Here is a 17,838-nt window from a genome sequence, read left to right as displayed (position 1 = left end):
ACTTAAAATCTTATCATAACCTCCTGCACTTTTAAATTGTAGAGATAAGTGCGATGAAAGTGAAAAATTAAATTCAGGTTTGATTCTAGTGTTTAAGATGGGCTGTTTTTGACAAGGCTTATCTGCAGTGACAAAGACTTCATTAAGAGTGTCAGCCCCTTTACAGTACCAGAGGGTGATGCTCTACACCATGCTGCTTACTTAGCATATGAAGGGCAGATGTCCGCTAAACAATGCCTAATTGCTCCTGACTAGAAACTGACCTAAAAAAGTCTTTCAGCTACTGCAAGGCAACAATGAAGAACACAAACAGGACATCTTTTGCCAAGACAACAAAATCCAGCATTCACGGAATAAAGGTGGCTTCAACAACGGAACATGGTGTTTAAAGCCATGAACTGGGAGGACTGGGTCTATACTTTAAGAGAACGTATGTAGTCTACCCTGCAATTTGGTTACTCTAAGCAGAAGAGCTCCATCTGCAGATCTGTTACCAACCAGAAACTCCAATCATCTATAAAAAGGAGTTCATACTTACTTCATTATGTGAACGACATGGGTGAGGCTTAAAAAGTACTGCTATTTGGTGTCACACAGAATACAAAGCAATGAGGATTAAATATATTAAATGCCTGATTCTATCAGATTTCAATCTGTAAAATAGTAAATGATAGTTGCATAAAATGATAATCTCCACCTTTGTTTTAGCTGTCAACGGTGAAGGTTAATTTCTTGCTGCTTCTTAAGATTCCACTGAATAAAAATTCAGTATCCATATATTATCTGCCACTTCTGGGATTTCCAAAAAACACAGCCATGAAGATTTATTTTTAAGGAAATCTGCTGCTTTAGTTGCAAGTTTCCTTGAATATGGAATACAATCTGGCTGTTAGAGCAAGCAAGGCCATTGATCACAGAAAGCGCAGAAAACACCTGCCTAAATTTAGGACTGGGTTTCTTGACTCTATACCAACATAAATTCATGGATATTTAGAGTATTTAAAATTAAAACTTCCAGTAAGAAAAATCAATGTTATTTTCACAGAAAGTTACAAAAGTTTATTTGTGAGCTGTCAGACATCTTTGATGTAAACATTCCTCCGTTCATCAGGTGGGTTTTCCTTTGAAATTGCTTTTCTTTTTAACCACCACTGATGTGAATCAATCTTTTCAACAAAGCACTCTATAATGCTGTTCTGAAGCTCAATCAGTTTTAAGAAGACGGTATGGCCTTTCTCAAATGGGAGATGAATCGCAGCTGTCCTTCCTTTCCTCTGGTGTCTGAGCACTGTTCCCGAGTTATGCTATACCACCTCAAATATTAATCTTCTCTTGAAGCGTCAACTTCCAGATTTTTTTTTCCTCTGGAATTTTAATTAGTTTACTCTGCATTACATGATGAATCAGGATTGCCTCATTTTTTCATCTGAAAACACTACAGAAAGAAGGTAGACCAGACATGATTACTGATATAATGAGCAAGGTTTTTAGTAAAAATCTTGACGAGGAATTCTGAAAAGATCTGACTAATGGTTTTACAATTAGGAGTCCTTTGTAACCAAGTACTTTTGTCATAATTGCCCTGAAGATGAACCAAGGAATTCCTTAAAGTAATGGTCAAGATCAAAGCCTAATTACAGCTAAAATATTGTCCCAAAATCTCAAGGACTAAGCTCCTCTCTTCCCTTGCTATATTAGCAAACTACAAAGATGGATATTCTCTCCCTTTTTTAGGGTTATGATTCAATTATCCTCTAAATAAGAACATGAAACATTTCAAAGGTGTAACAGCAGAGTTAGAAATTAATTTGTCTACCAAGTTAGAGCACAGGTGTCTTCTTTTTCTACCATACATTATTTCCTAGATTATATTTGCTCAAAAATTCTCCTGTATTCCCTGGATTTTCATATGAATTAAAGTACTGCTGCATTTTGTTCACATTTTTCAAATCTCAAATCTGTAGTTCAGAGGTAATGGCAGAACTGCTGAAGCCATTTTTGTAAAGTTTTGGAAATGTAGCTCAAGTATAGTTTTACCTCTGCAAAAAGCTTAATTCTCTTAATTTTCTATGTTATAACACCATTTTTTCTTCAAATACTTCAAAAGAATTAGCAAATCCCAGTCCAGAACACTGAAATTGCAAATTGTTTCCAACTAATTAACATTCTTGGAATCCGAACCAAGAGAATATCTAATGTCCTTTTGAAGACAGACTGCAATTTGAGAAACTGAACACTTTTGAAAGCACAAGATATGCAAGTAAAACAAGTAAGAACAGAAAAAGTATTTCATGGACTATGCCTGGTAAGAAGATTGCCCTTCTCAATGCCATGTCATAACAGCCATGGTATAACAGTCAAAGCTGGCGATGTCTGAAGAAAAGCTGCTGACGCTTCATGATTGCTCCCAAGAGCTGCCTTTATGTGTGTGTCCTGCATTTGATCTTTCAGAAAGAAGTCTCCAACCATCAGAGTAGCTGTCTTTTGCAAAGGAAGTTACTGCCACATCGATTTTAAGGATCTGAATACAAAATGACTTATGTTTCAAAGCCATAAAGTCTCATGTGCTACCTATTAAGCACACAGTCACATGTATTAAAAATTCCCATTCTGGCATAGTAATCGTGTTTTGGAGCATGAAAAGTGGACTAAGCTTCCTTGCCTTCCAAGAGGAAGGGTTTAACCCAAGCAGCTCTTAAGATCCTTCAGCTCAATAAAAGGGTAATGGTGACAGTCACTTGTACTACATTACATTATGTCCTGGGATACGAACATGACCAAAGGTAATTATCATGGACCAGCTGAGACAATGTTTTACTCTCTAATACTTTTGCTATGAGATCATATCCTAAACCAAAATAAAAATAAACCCAACTTTTTCAAAAAAGGTCAGAAGATACCAGAATTAAGAATTTTTGCCTAGGTTTCCCTACCAAAAGTTAAATAATTCCTCTATGTTTCTTGCAAGAAATTGACCTGCTTTGAGAAGCAACCTTTTCCCTCTCTGGTTGCTGTACTTACACAGCCACCTCACTTTACAGAAGTTAAAGATCAAAAAGAAGGCTATATGAAGACACAGGTTGTATTACATTATATCTTTTACAAGTTCTGAAAGAAGTGAGACAGACTGTCTAGGAAGAAGTGGAACAAACTACAAAAGCAGGTATGTTGGGCGTGGGTACAGGGAGGGTGCCCAGCATACTTTTGGATGCTGAGATAAAACAGAATTTTGGACACAAGGAACGCTCAAACAGGCAAAGTAAGGTCAAAAAATAAGAATCATAGAATCATTAAGGTTGGAAGAGACCTCTAAGATCATCAAGTCCAACCGTCAACCCAACACCACCATGCCCACTAAACCATGTCCCTAAGCGCCTCATCTACCCGTCTTTTAAATACTTCCAGGGATGGTGACTCAACCACTTCCCTGGGCAGCCTGTTCCAATGTTTAACCACTCTTGCAGTAAAGACATTTTTCCTCACATCCAACCTAAACCTCCCCTGGCGCAACTTGAGGCCATAAGAAAGATAACGGGTGTGAAGAAGCAAGACATGAGAATTAGACAGAGCAAACTGGGCACAAAAGAGTTAAAATCCTGCATCTTGACACCCCTTTGCCTTTGAATTAAACTCTACATGGAAAGATAAATAAGACAACAAGGAAGGATGTAGACAATAAAACTACAGTCTACAAATGCTATAGTCTAGATGCTGAAAATCAAATACAAAATGTAGCTAAACATACCTCACCTCTAACTGCCCCATCCTCAGTAACCAAACTAGTACATAACTGTGTAGATATATAATTACAAAAATAAGCAAAGGACCGAAAGTAGAAAACATAGCAAGCCACCAAGAGAAAGTCCTATGCATATGAACAATTAGTATGGGAAGTATATTCACTTCAAGTAATCAACTTCTAGTCTCGATCTACCTTTCTTCAGCAACTTCAAGTTTAAACTAAGTGCCAATCTCCACATTTTAAATTGCAAATTACTTTTCTAAATCACTTAACAAATATCCTTGAAATTTCACATGTCAACAGCTCATTAATATCTACAGTAAATGTAGCTCTCTGAAAAGAACCACGGATTTTATGTTTATTGAGACAGATAGCTGGCACAGAGAAATAGAGCTCCTTCAATTACTATTTGGCAGAAGCTAACTTTAGTTTAAAATCCGTCTGCAGAAATTTATGGCAACACTGCAGTGAAGTGACTATTTTGAATAAGATTAGCTACTGTTGATGGCGATGCTTGGATAGTGTTTATAAATCAAACTTAGAACTTAGTATTTTATAATAGGCCACTTCAAAACTATCTTCCATAATCACCTATGCAGTATATTATGATAAATGCAAACATGGCTGGAGATTAAAAGTAATAAAAAGATGTACACAAGGTAATGAGTACAAGCAAACTATAAACAAAGACTTTATTCATATACGTTTTCTATACCTTGTGCCTAACTTAACTCAGACCTTCGTAAAGAACAAAAGATTAAAGTAGCACACCTAATACAAACAAGTATTTCAGTAACGCCAAATCTTATTTTCTTATACTCTGAAAAAAAATTAAGCTCATGATCCTTCAAGAAGGGAACAACATATATTGTTAAAAAGTGATATTCTGAGTATTAACAGATTTTTTTTTTTGTTGACGAATTCTCAATTACACTGTTACCTCAGTAAAATGAAATTTGAAAACTCATCTAGGAATGAGTGTATTAAACTAGACATATAGTAGGTAAAATTAAAATGTTTTAATTCAGATGAATCTGGCAAGCTTTGTAAGACTTAACTTTTCACTTAAAATTCAAATGGCATCAGGGCAGGGGTTTTCTGTTGGTTTTGGTAGGCTTTTTTTTGCAAGAGTACTAACTTAAACACAAAAAGCAGATGGCTTGAAACGCTTCCCTATTTATGGGGAAGGGGTTGTACAGTATAAACATTTCTATTTTTTTTGCCAAGATATGGATTCTAGACCATGATTCAGTGAGCACACTGCCCATTAAAATGGCAACTATTAATAGGAGTGAAGAACACCTTGCTTAAGAACACCTTCCCCTGACCTTAGCCTGCACTAGAATTGGAAGATAACTCCGCAGGAGAAAGGAATCAAATGTGGAAGCCTTCGTTTTCATCATAAAAACAAAAGCATCTGTGAATGTAAATGAGCATATTTAAGTGAAAACAGTAATAAACAAAATCTGTATTCCACAGTTCTAATTGCCTGCTTCTGTGAGTTTTCTGAAAGGCTCTTCATCATAACTAAAAATAGGCATGGATAAAAGAAATTGAAGTTCCAGTGGCTAACTATTATTACAGGCTTTGATAGCCAATGAATATGAAAAATCGAAATAACAGAAGTGGTTCATTTAACAAAATCTAAGTAGTCTACCGGTAATATATGCATTAAGCTTAAAATCCAAATGTAACTATTTTATTCATTCTATATCTGCTTAGTCTAAAACAAGGTTTTTAATATTTTGGTTCGCAATCTAATAGCCAATTTAAGAATTACTGTACCAAAATGTTTGAAATTAACATACCTTTACACATTATGCATGAGGTCTTTATAGTAACTTCAGTAAGATCTGCTTGACCTGCATCTAAGCATTCTTTTCACCACTATGGCAGAACACCTACTGCATTTCCCAGTATTTCACTACTATGCATTTGCATATTTAAAATTACTACAATCTTAAGAGCTGTCTTTGTTTGAACTGAACAATTAGTTACATTAAATACAGAGCATCAAGTACTGCTTTGCTGTGTACTATCGCATTGTGATGTAAAATACTAGAATATTAGCCCATTTAAGGACGTTTTTGCTTACAGTTTCTGGGAATTTTCCATAGGTTCTGAGAGTAGTCTATAGTGCCTGAAGATCCATTGAGATGAGCTCTTAATCCAAACACCCTCCTCTTGATAAAAACTGCTGACTCTGAAGTGCATCACCTGTACTCACTCCGGTCCAAGACAGGAAGCCAGAGACTTTGTGGGCAGCACAACAGCAAACTGAGCAATTGCAAATCATATTTCATGCAACCAAGTCAGTGAGCTAGTCTTGCAAATTTTGAAATTGGGTATGATTTCAAAATAGAAATAGATGTTTGAAAAATGAATGGGTCCTTTAAAGGGCTGTAGGCAAAAGAGATTACAGCAGTTTAATCTTGAACCGATGATGTTCAGAGAAAATGAACAGCAGAAAGCACATCCTTTTTAAGCTCTTGGTACAAGACACAAGGAAAACTGAAAACATGTATACTGTCTCTGGGAAAAGTCTCTAAACCTAGGTGCTGGACACACAGGTGCAGATCACAAGAATCTTCATAGAAAGGCAAGAACTCAAAAATATGATGTAAAAATTAAACACTATGCCAACCTTGTTATTTTTGGTGAACGAGTACTAACAATCCGAGCATTGAAGCCCATAGCACTCTTGCTGCTACCACCACTTCAAAACCACCTGTCACACTTCTCTGCTGAAATCCAGCAGGTATCAGCTAGAGAAGAGGTAACAGGTTGCCTGAAACTATCTCCACGTAGATTTTTACTGGTTAGTAACAGAGTTATGATTTTACAGTTAAACATGTAAGATTCCCTCCCCGCTTCAGGTCAAATTTTACCAAATTATCCACTTTGGCTGCATGCACAAATATTTACCACAACTGAACTGCAGAAATTTGTTTAACCTTAGAAAATTATTATGCATTTTAGGCTGTGACAACATTCAGCAGCAGCAGCGCTGCTTAGGTAGTCCTTGCTTCCTGCTTATGACCCTCTTCCAAAACCGTATTCGCCCAGCAAATTGCATAACTGCACTAACAATGGGACTGAAAAAGCAGCGAGGGGACGGGAGCCAGCCACAATCAACATCAGTGGCAGTGCTGCCAAAAACAAAATTAAAAAAAAAAAATAATCTGTATAATCATTCCTTGATCTCACGTAATGAACTACAACAGGCACAGTGCAGGTGTCTAAGCACAGAAATCTCATTAAATACATTCCATTTGCTATCTTCTAGAAAAACACAGACAGTAAAGCAGCCTCAAAAGCTGCTTAGTAATGACCGATCATCTAGAGTTTTAAACTGGTAGATGGGAGAAAGGGGTATTTTAAAAGTTTGTCTTGGTCAGCTGGGGCTTCAGCATTTGATCTCAAGCTTGCCTCAGAAACTAGAGCTCAAATAAGCCAACGTTCAAAGATCCTAATTTTTTCTAAAAAACAGTGTGCATCATAGTGTACAGTTACACAGTTTATAAAAAAAAATTTAACTTTGGCTAATTGGTGAAGAGCAGTAAAATGAAACCTTAATCTCTTAAAAGGATGCAATGAAATATGCTACTCCAAGTGCTTCAGCAAATCCTTCTATTTCAAAGTGCAACAGAAGTACTTTTTGAATCAACTGATTTCAGTGGTATTCTGTTCTCTTCTTACAAACTGATGTACCATGGGATAGAGTGAAGACAGCAAACAGAGTGCTGTGTTCATCTCCTGCCTTATCAGCCAGATTTCACTTGTCTTCATTCTGGAAACAATTAAAATGCAAAAAAACTTTTATTAACTGCTCTAGGCATTGAGAACTGATACAAATGAGATACTAGTAAAACATTTTGTCATTAAGTGATAATGGCTCAGGTAAAAACTCTCACAAAACCAGAATGGGATAATTACTGCCAAGACTGATAATGAAGGGCACTAAATCTGTAACCATTCCTGTCTGTACGAAAGAAGGAGCCATCAACAGCATCCTTGGCCACATCACTTATGTTCCAAATTACTGAGCTAGCATGCAAAAATTGCCCGTTGTATTGATGGAAATAACACCCCAAAAATAAGAGAGACAAGCATAAGATTAGTTGATGCCAGATGAACACAAACCCAAAGTCCTGAAGGGCTCACTGACATAGACACAGATATGCTTCTAGCCAGATTAACTCTTAAAAAGGAAAATTATTGGCATGACTTACGAATCAACATGAAGAACTCTCTGGCCACTTCTGGCACATGCCGCTGCAATAATAGATTCAGGCAAACCTGAAAGGACACATGCAATTTTTAGAACTTAGTATGCTAAGATATATTAAAAAATGAAACAAAGTTAGAACTTGGTCAGAAACAGGCAATTCAAACAAAAGAAAGTTTACAATATGAGTCACTGAAATTTTTAATACTCTCATGCTACTAAAATAATAAACTCTATTCTGTGTTCATTAACATTTTCCTATGACCCTCTTGAATGCAACTTTTTTTTTTTTTTTAACAGTTGCATGGCACGTCACTTGCAAACACTACTACCTCTGAGTTAAAGCTTGTCACCAGTGTCTTCTCTAGACATCTTGTTATCATAAACAGATTGAGCATTAGCCAGCATAACGATACCCCCATTTTAATGGAATGCTTTGTGACTGTATCCCTCCTGATACAGACAGGTATTATCTGAGGGCTTTTTTGTGTATTTTTGTTCACTTCAAAGTGTCTGACATAACGTGAAGACTGTGTAACAACCCATTAAAACGGTGTTGTAAATTAAGAAATTTATGGTAAATGCTGCATGCCTTCATATATTGTCCAAGGGTGCATCGAAAAGTGTGAGGGTATAAACCTGTTGGGATGGCATCAAACAATTGTGTATGGCAGAAAGAGTCCTGTACAGTGCTGTCTCCTCCACATCATCTGTTGGCAAACATTTCTAGCGTGAACAGGTCTCAGAACTGTATTTGGACTTCGTTTCTGATTGAACTAATTAGTTTGCTCCAAAAGAGTGCCTGGGAGCACACTCAGTATTCTCCATGCAGACCAAGACCTGAGTGTAAACAGAAAAGCTAAACTGACAGTGCAGGTATACTTTCACTTCACATTTAAGAGTAGCGTTAGGGACAGAATGAATCTGAGATGGTTGTCCTTAAAGCGGTATCCCTATTAAAAGCTCCCACGTCATCCAATTATGCTCTGTCAAATCAGTATGTTCTCATTATATTTAGAAGATACGTAGTAGAAAAAAAAAAAAAAGGCTAGTGATAATTCTCTACCAGCAATACCTGCTTGGAATGGCACATGATACCAATTGGAGGTTTAATAAACAAACTAGGCTGTTCTCTAGCTTCTACTCCTACTCACCAGATTTTTACATGCACAGTTAGATGACTTGGATTTCTGACTAGATTCAGAGAAGTATAGCTCGCTATCTAAAAGGCTGTATGGCACTAGCTTTGCTGAAATCTCTTTTTAAATGATCTATTGGCTGTTTAAGCAGGTAATTCAGCAAAAGCAATTAAAATTCTAAGGGACTGGTATTAGGAGACACTTAGGCTACGTATTCAATTAAGGGATGAGATTAAACAAAGTGAAAGGAGTGTTTCACTGATCTGATTTACAGCACAGCGCCAGAAGCAGCTGTACTAGTACAACCGAAGCGAGACAGAACTGAAAGTGGAAAAAGCAGGTGTGGTAGAGCACAAACTTCTTTGGCTAGCTTCATGCCAAATATCATCTTTATGGGAATTTCAGGCCTGCAGTCGTCTATTTCTTCAGAGAGAATACTGCCTTTGCAAAAGAATAAAAGGTCAGCATGTTGTGAATCTGATGATTCATTTAAAACACATAATGCAATATGTTAAAGGTTACTGGACAACTATTCACTACTTGTAAGGTATCAGTTTTCACTTACCTAGAGTAAGAAGCTGTTAGACTTTAATGGAATATCAAGTACAATTTAGCACTGACAGAGACAGGAACTAATAATTTTAAATTGTTGAGCTAATCTTTATTAGAAATGCAGCCTAGAAAACACCTAGCGGGACTTAGAATACACGAGACCATAGTTTCATGAGCTCTTTAAGCCAGCAAAGGCAAACACAACCATCAAAATAAGGAGGTTCAACCTCTCTACCTTTATCTTCAGCCATTCCTGACCTCCTTCCACATGAAGCAGATGGTCAGTTTTCAGCAGATCAGTTCCATGGTGGTGTTGACAGTCCAAAAATAAATATGTTCAGATCAATACAAGGGGGTTTAAGACAGGCATGACAAATTTTCCAGGAAAATAGCTACAACTTCCCTGCAAATTTTCATTTTTAACACTATTTTCATAGATTAAAAAAAGAAAATCCCTTTCTGAATTGATAAAACAGAAAAAGTTACCATAGTTTTGCATTGCTGACCTTCCACAGCAAGTGAAGACTTACCATGGAATTAAACTCTGGGGTAGAAAGAGGGATGAACAATTGCATCAGTTTCTGGGACACTCGTTTCACAGCCTAGAAAGGCCAATAGTCTTTAGAGTTGAATTTTTTGAAGTAAGAACTCAGAACACAGACCATTCTGAACAGAGAGACAAGGAGAAAATATGTAACTGCAGCATGCACTTCAGGACTTTCACAAGATCCTGGATGCGCACAGCCTTGTTACGTGAAAGCAACTCCACATTCAGCTGTCCTCCAAAAGTGTTTATATGTTTCATTTCTCTCTGTCTATAAACTATCTGGAATAGAATCCACAACTACTAGTTTGTTTGTAGTTCCTGAAAAAGGTTTTCCTTCCCTCATTTGGGCACAGAGAATATTACTCTGGAAATGGAACTGAGAAAATTGTTTCTCCTTCCTTATTGATAAAAGCCACTAAGAAAGTGCTGTAAAACATCACCAGTGCTGCCTGGCTGACCAGGACTGGAGTTATAGCTACTAGGGCATAACTGATTGCTTTAAGCTTGATCCAATTGATGCTGTGTTGGAGGTCTGTTCTTCCATTAACCTTGGATGAAATTGTTCCCTGAATTAGCTTCCTCGCTCTTGAAAGCTGGCATCAATTTTCTTCACCAACCCTTTGCTTCCAAGATACTGTGGCCCCCCGAGTACCCACTGGCAACAGAATGAGAAAGTGTAAGAAAGGCAAGGCCCATGCATTTTAGCTTTTGGAGAGGCTCTTAGAACAACTTGATGGAGCAAGACACCATTTATTCTTATGTGACAAAACCTCAGTAAACCAAAGAAATAAGACTGTGCCTTGGCACCAGTTTCTGAATTCTCTTCTCCAACAGAAATAAAACCACACGGAAAATAGGTAGCTTTGTCAAATGCAAGTTACTCCTACATGTGATCTGGACTGCATGATGGTTACTTTACAAAAGCCTTTTGCAAGAAAGAAGGCGCTGGTAAACAGATCATTATAATATAGTTATAGATAGTCCCTCTCTACCTAAGAAAAAAATAACTAACTTGAAAAAGCCTCCTTAGAGAAAGGGTAGAGATTTATTTAACGACAGCACGTGAAGCTGAACTATCTCCTACAGGACGCTCACATAGTTGTGCCAAATATTATGCAGATTATAAATATAATATAAATATAAAATAATCTTCAGATTATTCAATAACAGAAATATATTCTTTTTAAAAATTGTTCCTATTTGGAAACAGTTTCCTTTTCTGAACTTTGATTTGTCAAAAACTTTAAGCTGGATTATATTCGAATTTTGAAATGCGTTCAGACCCTAGCTACAGGGCAGAGCAGACTCCAAAACTTCTCGCTCACAGTTTGGTTTGAAGATAATGATTTATTACAGAATCCAAGTGATTGCAGGGGAAAGGCTATATCCCTAATATTGAATCTGAAGTTTCACTTATGCCTAATGAGTAAATAGAGCTGGGTATCTCTAAGCTGTCTTTCTCATGAAGGATTATTCTAACACTTCCTGCCACTCATCCCTCTTGGGGAACAGTCAGCTTCTGTTTTGCCAGCTTAAGGGATGAAGGACTTAGCACTATAACCTGTGTCACTCATGATGTTTAATGTTTTTTAATAGGCAGTTGAGTAACATTCGGATCCAATAACTTGGATAAAAGAACAGCAAGATCTAAATGAGAACCTACGTTTCCTTTTAGATTATTAAAAAAAAATAATCTAAGATTGTACTGCTATCGAAATCAGTAATCAAATTACTGAATCATCAAGAGATCTGCCCTCTGGTATAATTAATAGTAACCACTATTTTCCTACTAAGCTATTATGCATATTAGTTACTGTGAAACACAGCACACATTTTATTGTATCCGAAATGAAAAGGGCTACTGCAAAAGAACATTTTCTCAAATAAGGCTCCAAATCCAGACAATTTTTAGATTTCCAATGGTATTAGCAGGAAATGAGAAGTCTGAATAGGAATCGCATGATCCAACCACAAGAAAGCAGCAACAGATCTAGACTTCAGTATGTTATACATAAACATCTGGCAGCATAAAAGGGATTTATGTAGAGGAATAAGAAGTCCGTACAATTCTTGTATCAATTTAATATGCTGACTCAGAAGTTCTTCATATTTGAAGCAGAATCAATTCAGAAATAGCAGTGCTTGTTATCAAGAAGTATAAACACTTTCTGTGCTTCCTGGCCCTTTCATATCCCCCTTCAGAATGCTTACACATGAAATATTTGCATTATGTGAAGTTGTCCTGCACCTCACTTCTCTTACCAGGAAAAACAATTTTCCTTCATGAAGCAGGACTGATTAGTACCAGTTGAAATCTATATCGTCATTCCTTAAAGCCATTGCCTTCTTTCTCCACTTACTAACCTCCATTTATCAAATGCAGTACTAGGGAAATTAGCCTCTCTGGCCTTCTCAAGGAAACGTTAATTTAAAATTTCAATGAAGTAGGATATTACATCGGCAGACAGATATAAAAATAAGTATAAAAATCAGGGATTTTACTCATTAGTGATGTCTGGGTCACTAACATGGTCTGATAGATAGAATTTCATAGGTACTTCTTGACACCTATCCAGAAAGCGATGCATTCGCATGAATCTGTGACACTGCCTCATTGAAATACAAGTGCAAAGTCGAAGTGAACCAACTTCTAAGTCTTCCTAGTACTGGTCCAGGAAGAGTGCTGACTACGTACTTGCCCTTCTGTGTTTGGACATCTTGCACCTTGTTGGAAAGATAGTGGGGAAAAAAAAAGGGCAAGCAGATTAAATTGTAACAAGCTGGCTCTAATTAGACTAACAAACATGGTGGCATGGCTCACTTCAGCATGTGGAAACTGAAGTTAGTCCTACAAACTTTTCTGTTTCCCCAGCTATCTGCATAGTGCATTGGAAACTGCTGCAAGAAATTCCAGGACTACATCAGAAACAGTTGCAGCACCAGAATAAAGTAGCCTAGCAAGCAGACAGTATAAACACCAGGTTCATGACAATCTTACCATGAAGTCCACTTTTGATAGCACTAGTTTTCACTGCCAGCTGTCTAAGCACTACCTCTCTTATAGCCTTCTTGGACACATAAGAGGCAGATTAATCTCAATAAATCTTATAGATGCGGCTGCTGCAAGCTGACCTTGAAGTCTACATCTGGTTGTTTCCAGCAACCTCTAACCAAGATAATGCCCGTTACGTGAATTTTTGGACCATCCCTATGAAGCAAAATCAGCCATACTTTCATTTTCATGAATAATGTGTTTTACAAGTAAATAAGCAAGAATTAAAGGAATTAGCTACACATCATATACAGTTATCAAGATACCAATTCTACTTTTAGTTTCAACACAGCAAAATTAAAATTAGAGATAACTGCTACACTAGAGAACTTTTCTTTAGTTTTAAAAGCCAACTGATTTTAAAAGCTTTACAAAATAATGAAAAGTTATAATTCACCTCTGTGTAATCAAAAATTAATTTCAGGCTTACACATTGCGTCTCTTCTGATTAGCGGCTATACATAATGCTATAGAGATGCACTGCCTCTTCAAGTGACTTTAAAAGGATACATTCACTGCCCCAAGCAATTTATAAACTAAACAGCTTTATATGTGCGGAAGCATCTTGGTTTCTGAGTTGTTCACTGTAAACTATTTCCCAGTCATCCAGCTAATAAGCTTTTACTGAATTACACAAGCTTCATCCTGAAAAGGTTTAAGTGTTTAATTTGCTTCACTGTATCTACTAAATAAATCACAAGTGGCTTTTTCATAATATAAAATGTTGAAGGGAAATATATTAAAAATGCTGGAACATAGACAATTTCAAAACAATCTTCTGGAGTCAGACAGTTGACCAACTGCAATAAATTTTGTTTGTATCCTAACTTCTAAGACGAGAAGAGCAGCTCACTCTGGAGAAGCTCACTACACAATCTTCATGGTATGTTCTTGCTATATGTAGAACTCAAAAGGCATTTTATAATTTAATCACAAATGAAGTTGAAATGCCTATTGTCTATAATATTTTAAGTTAAAGCTAGCTAAATAAAATTTATAATAGGTTTGATTAATTTTATTACATGCTCGTATTGCAGAATAATATCAGAAAACACGTCTGCATTACAGAATATGGTAGTGGCACAGAAATGACAACCCACTAAGACAAGTAAGAAATCATAACTGGTCAAGGAAGGAGCCACAAGTAAAAAGTTTCTTCTCCTACATTAGTAATTCCATATAGTTATCTGTGTACCATCAGAGGAACATGGCAATGAAAAACACGGAATCTCACAATTGAACATAAATAAACATTATTTAGAAAAGGAACACAAGCAGACACTTATGCTCCAAATAAAAATTTAACTTGTTACTAAAAATCATGCTCAATCCAAGCAGTGTTCTCTGAAGCAGGGGGGAGGGGGGGTGGAAATCAGTAAGAGAATGCACTTTCTGAATTTGGCTCCAAGTCATAACAGCCCAGGAAAATGAACGTACATGAGATCTAGACAATAGCATGAATACAACACAATCTTAGCCTATTAAACATTTATATAAAAATTGTATCACTGGGTGAGTCATGTTGTGTGGTAAAGTTCTACTGTATCTAAACATTTTGCTCATGGAATGCCTAAGACACTGAATCAAGGTAATAGATTAAAAAACTAGTACCCAGTTTGGCAGACCACTTTTTGAACTACAGGTGAAAGCAGATTACTTCAATGTGAGGAATTCTGTTAACTGGAAAGGAACAGCAGCTTTACATTTCACTATTAGAGGGCTACCTTCCAGTAGAATGGTGATTTTCAAATATCAGATTTGTGTACTTTTATATAAACAACTATTATCTATATAAGTACATTCCCTTAAATCACATCTATTAAGGAAGACAACGGGTAAAATCCAGTTTTTTTGTGTTTTAAAGAAAAAAAATAAAATTGTACTGAATAAAGAGGGTTTGTAAGCAGACTTCTCTAGCACATACTACAGCTATGAGTCTAATCTTTGGTTTACAACCAATAGCAGCAGATAAAGAAAAAGCAAAGCACGTATATTAAAAGATCTGTATATAAGACACACATGAAGGTTTTTTTTTACCCAAGTCTTCTAATACTTTCACTTCCTTTTCTGCCTCCCTGCAGGAAGATAGCTTGCTCTCCTTGTTCCTTATACATTTTTAAACATTTGATAGAAGGAGATTTAGAAAGTAAAAAAGTTTCTTCTCCTACATTAGTAATTCCATACAGTTATCTGTGTACTGACAGAGGCTCTTACAAAATGCTTTGGTTGGCTCTAGTGCAACCTCAGTGCACCAGTGACTTGCAAAGAGGTGAGTTCTTGTAGAAGGATTGAATTACCAGCTTTACGACCATTCTCCAAACAGTGGAATGACATTTTCTACTGGGCGTAGACAAACATGTCTTTTTGATTACTCCTGATTCAGGTTAGAATTTCAAAGTACCTTGCTAAGACTTTTTCTAAAGGAGTTTTTCACCTTGATATGCAGATGATCTACTCTGCATTTTTCACAGTAGGGATCACAGGAGTACTACAGTCTCTTATTTTGTAAGATCAGCAATATAATCTGGAAAACCTGAAGAACACTAACAGGCTGAGGAGGACAACAAAAGATTCACAAAATAATGAGTTTTCTTACAAGAGCAGCGAGGGACATTTCACACTATCTGGGAAAGGATCCTATCCGAGATATTAGTGGGAGTCCAAGCCTCCAGGAAGGCTGTCAGAGCGCCTCTGCTACACAAAAAAATTCAGAATAGAAGGCATGCCAGAAAACAACCCCTCAATTTTAGTCAGGTTCAAAAAAAGTCAGTGAGATAAAGGTATGTTTACACTTGGGGAATACTAAAAAAATAAAATAAAAGGGGGGGGGGTGAGAACACTGTGAGTCAGTGTTCATTTTGTTTGACATTTACATGGACAGGTAATGACTTATTTACAAATGATAATAATAAGATGGGTCTATTTCCTCCTTCCAGACATCAACATTACAAGTCAGTGCCACCCTATTAGTCCACAATGACCACTGACATAAAAAATATCCATCTTCAGCTGGTTTCCCTCTAGCTTTTGTTGTAATAGCTGCTGATGTAAACTGACGACTGTGTACTTATAGAAGATAATGTAACCAAAATACCAGCCCAGAAGACGTATTAGAATTAGGCAGATCCTAAAAATATCCTGCAACAATAAAACCATTAGGAATTATTCATTTTCCAATTTTTTTAAATCAATCTTCAATGCTAACTTCATAGTTCACATCTATAATATTTAGGTTAGTTTTTCATGGTATATTTTAAAAATTGTACTAGTATCTGGAAGTGATTTTTCCTAACAGTATACTTACATAACATAAACATAAAGTACTTACACCACTCCCAGCATATCGAACAATAAATAATAGATTGTCCTGACAGGACTTTGATGACCTGGCAAAGCCTGACTGCTTTCAGCCAAAATCATATGAAACCATAAATCACTCTTTATTTTATAGAATATTTCAAAATGGATTCCTGCTTTCTACCTTGAAAGTCATTTCATGTGTTATTTATAACCACTGAAAACCAGAATGGAAAGAAAATTGCATAGAACTAGAAAATTTACTGTGACTCCTTTTATAAAGAATAACTCTGTTTTAGAAAAAAATTAGAATTATTGGCAGACAAACTTGTGAATACAACCACCTTTTAAAGAGCCACATCCTTTATTTCACAACTTCACCTGCAGTTAATACAGGTCTTCTGGAGTATCAGAGACAAGTTTAACAAGTTAAGACTGAATATAATCCAAGCAACTGAAGAAATTCAAAGATAAGGATGACCCTGCATCCTTATCCACACCACTTATAAATATGCACAGCCATGTTGCAAATCTTTGCACTTACAGTGGTTTCTGCCATAAATTCAACATTGCTGGATGTTTTGCCTCTGAATTTTCTTATTTGACAACTGCCTAAAGGCAAAAGCTCTGCCACTGACTCCTAGCTCTGAGTGTCGCTTTCAAATAGATGCCTGGTTTTTTGAGTTCTTTGATAAATATTTATCTCAATGTTCCCCCTTGCTAGAAATGTACTACCATTTTAATGCCTGCACTAATTTAAAAGTTGACCCCACAAAAGCTTATCAATAATGAACATGACTAATGCCCACCTTGAATTCCTGGAGCAAGCACTTAAATCAGCTCTGCAAACCTAGATCCTACAGGCTTTTAGACAAATAATAATCACTGAACATCACTTTCCAAAGAACAGACCTTCCAAAATACCAGAACTGCTTTGAGGATTGATGATATTGCACATCATCTGCTTTGGCAGAGAATCATCCAATAAATCCATTCCTGTTTGGTTAGTGGGTAACTTGACCATCGTACTATATTCAAAAAGCAGGAAAGTAGGGATATGAGAGGCCGGGGGGCAAGGGGGGAGGAGAAAGAGTGACTTCAATGCTGCAACAAAAAAAGGGGGTAGAACAAAAGAACAATATCATAACAGCTTTAATTCTCATACTGTGTTGCCAGCGAAAACCTCAAGATATGCCGGCCAATTTTATGTCATATGATAATCTAGTTTCCTTTAGAGCTATGGATATAAATTCCATGATAGTAGTGAAACTTTTGCTGCTG

The 17,838-nt window shown here is 36.6% G+C and overlaps 1 protein-coding gene across 1 annotated transcript in view; it reads right to left on the bottom strand.

Annotated features, from left to right (window-relative positions):
• The window catches only part of CHM (choroideremia (Rab escort protein 1)), a 73,560-nt gene that overhangs the window by 52,062 nt on the left and 3,660 nt on the right, over positions 1-17,838 (bottom strand). Inside the window, exon 2 of the mRNA XM_009326651.1 lies at positions 7,975-8,041. Coding sequence (XP_009324926.1) covers positions 7,975-8,041 — 67 coding nt within the window. The remainder of the gene's footprint in view (positions 1-7,974; positions 8,042-17,838) is intronic.

This window comes from Pygoscelis adeliae, unplaced genomic scaffold (assembly GCF_000699105.1).
Source record: "Pygoscelis adeliae isolate BGI_AS28 unplaced genomic scaffold, ASM69910v1 Scaffold216, whole genome shotgun sequence".
Lineage (NCBI taxonomy): Eukaryota > Metazoa > Chordata > Aves > Sphenisciformes > Spheniscidae > Pygoscelis > Pygoscelis adeliae.
The sequence above is the reverse complement of the archived record's forward strand: the minus strand, read 5'-3'. Positions and strand labels throughout refer to the sequence as shown.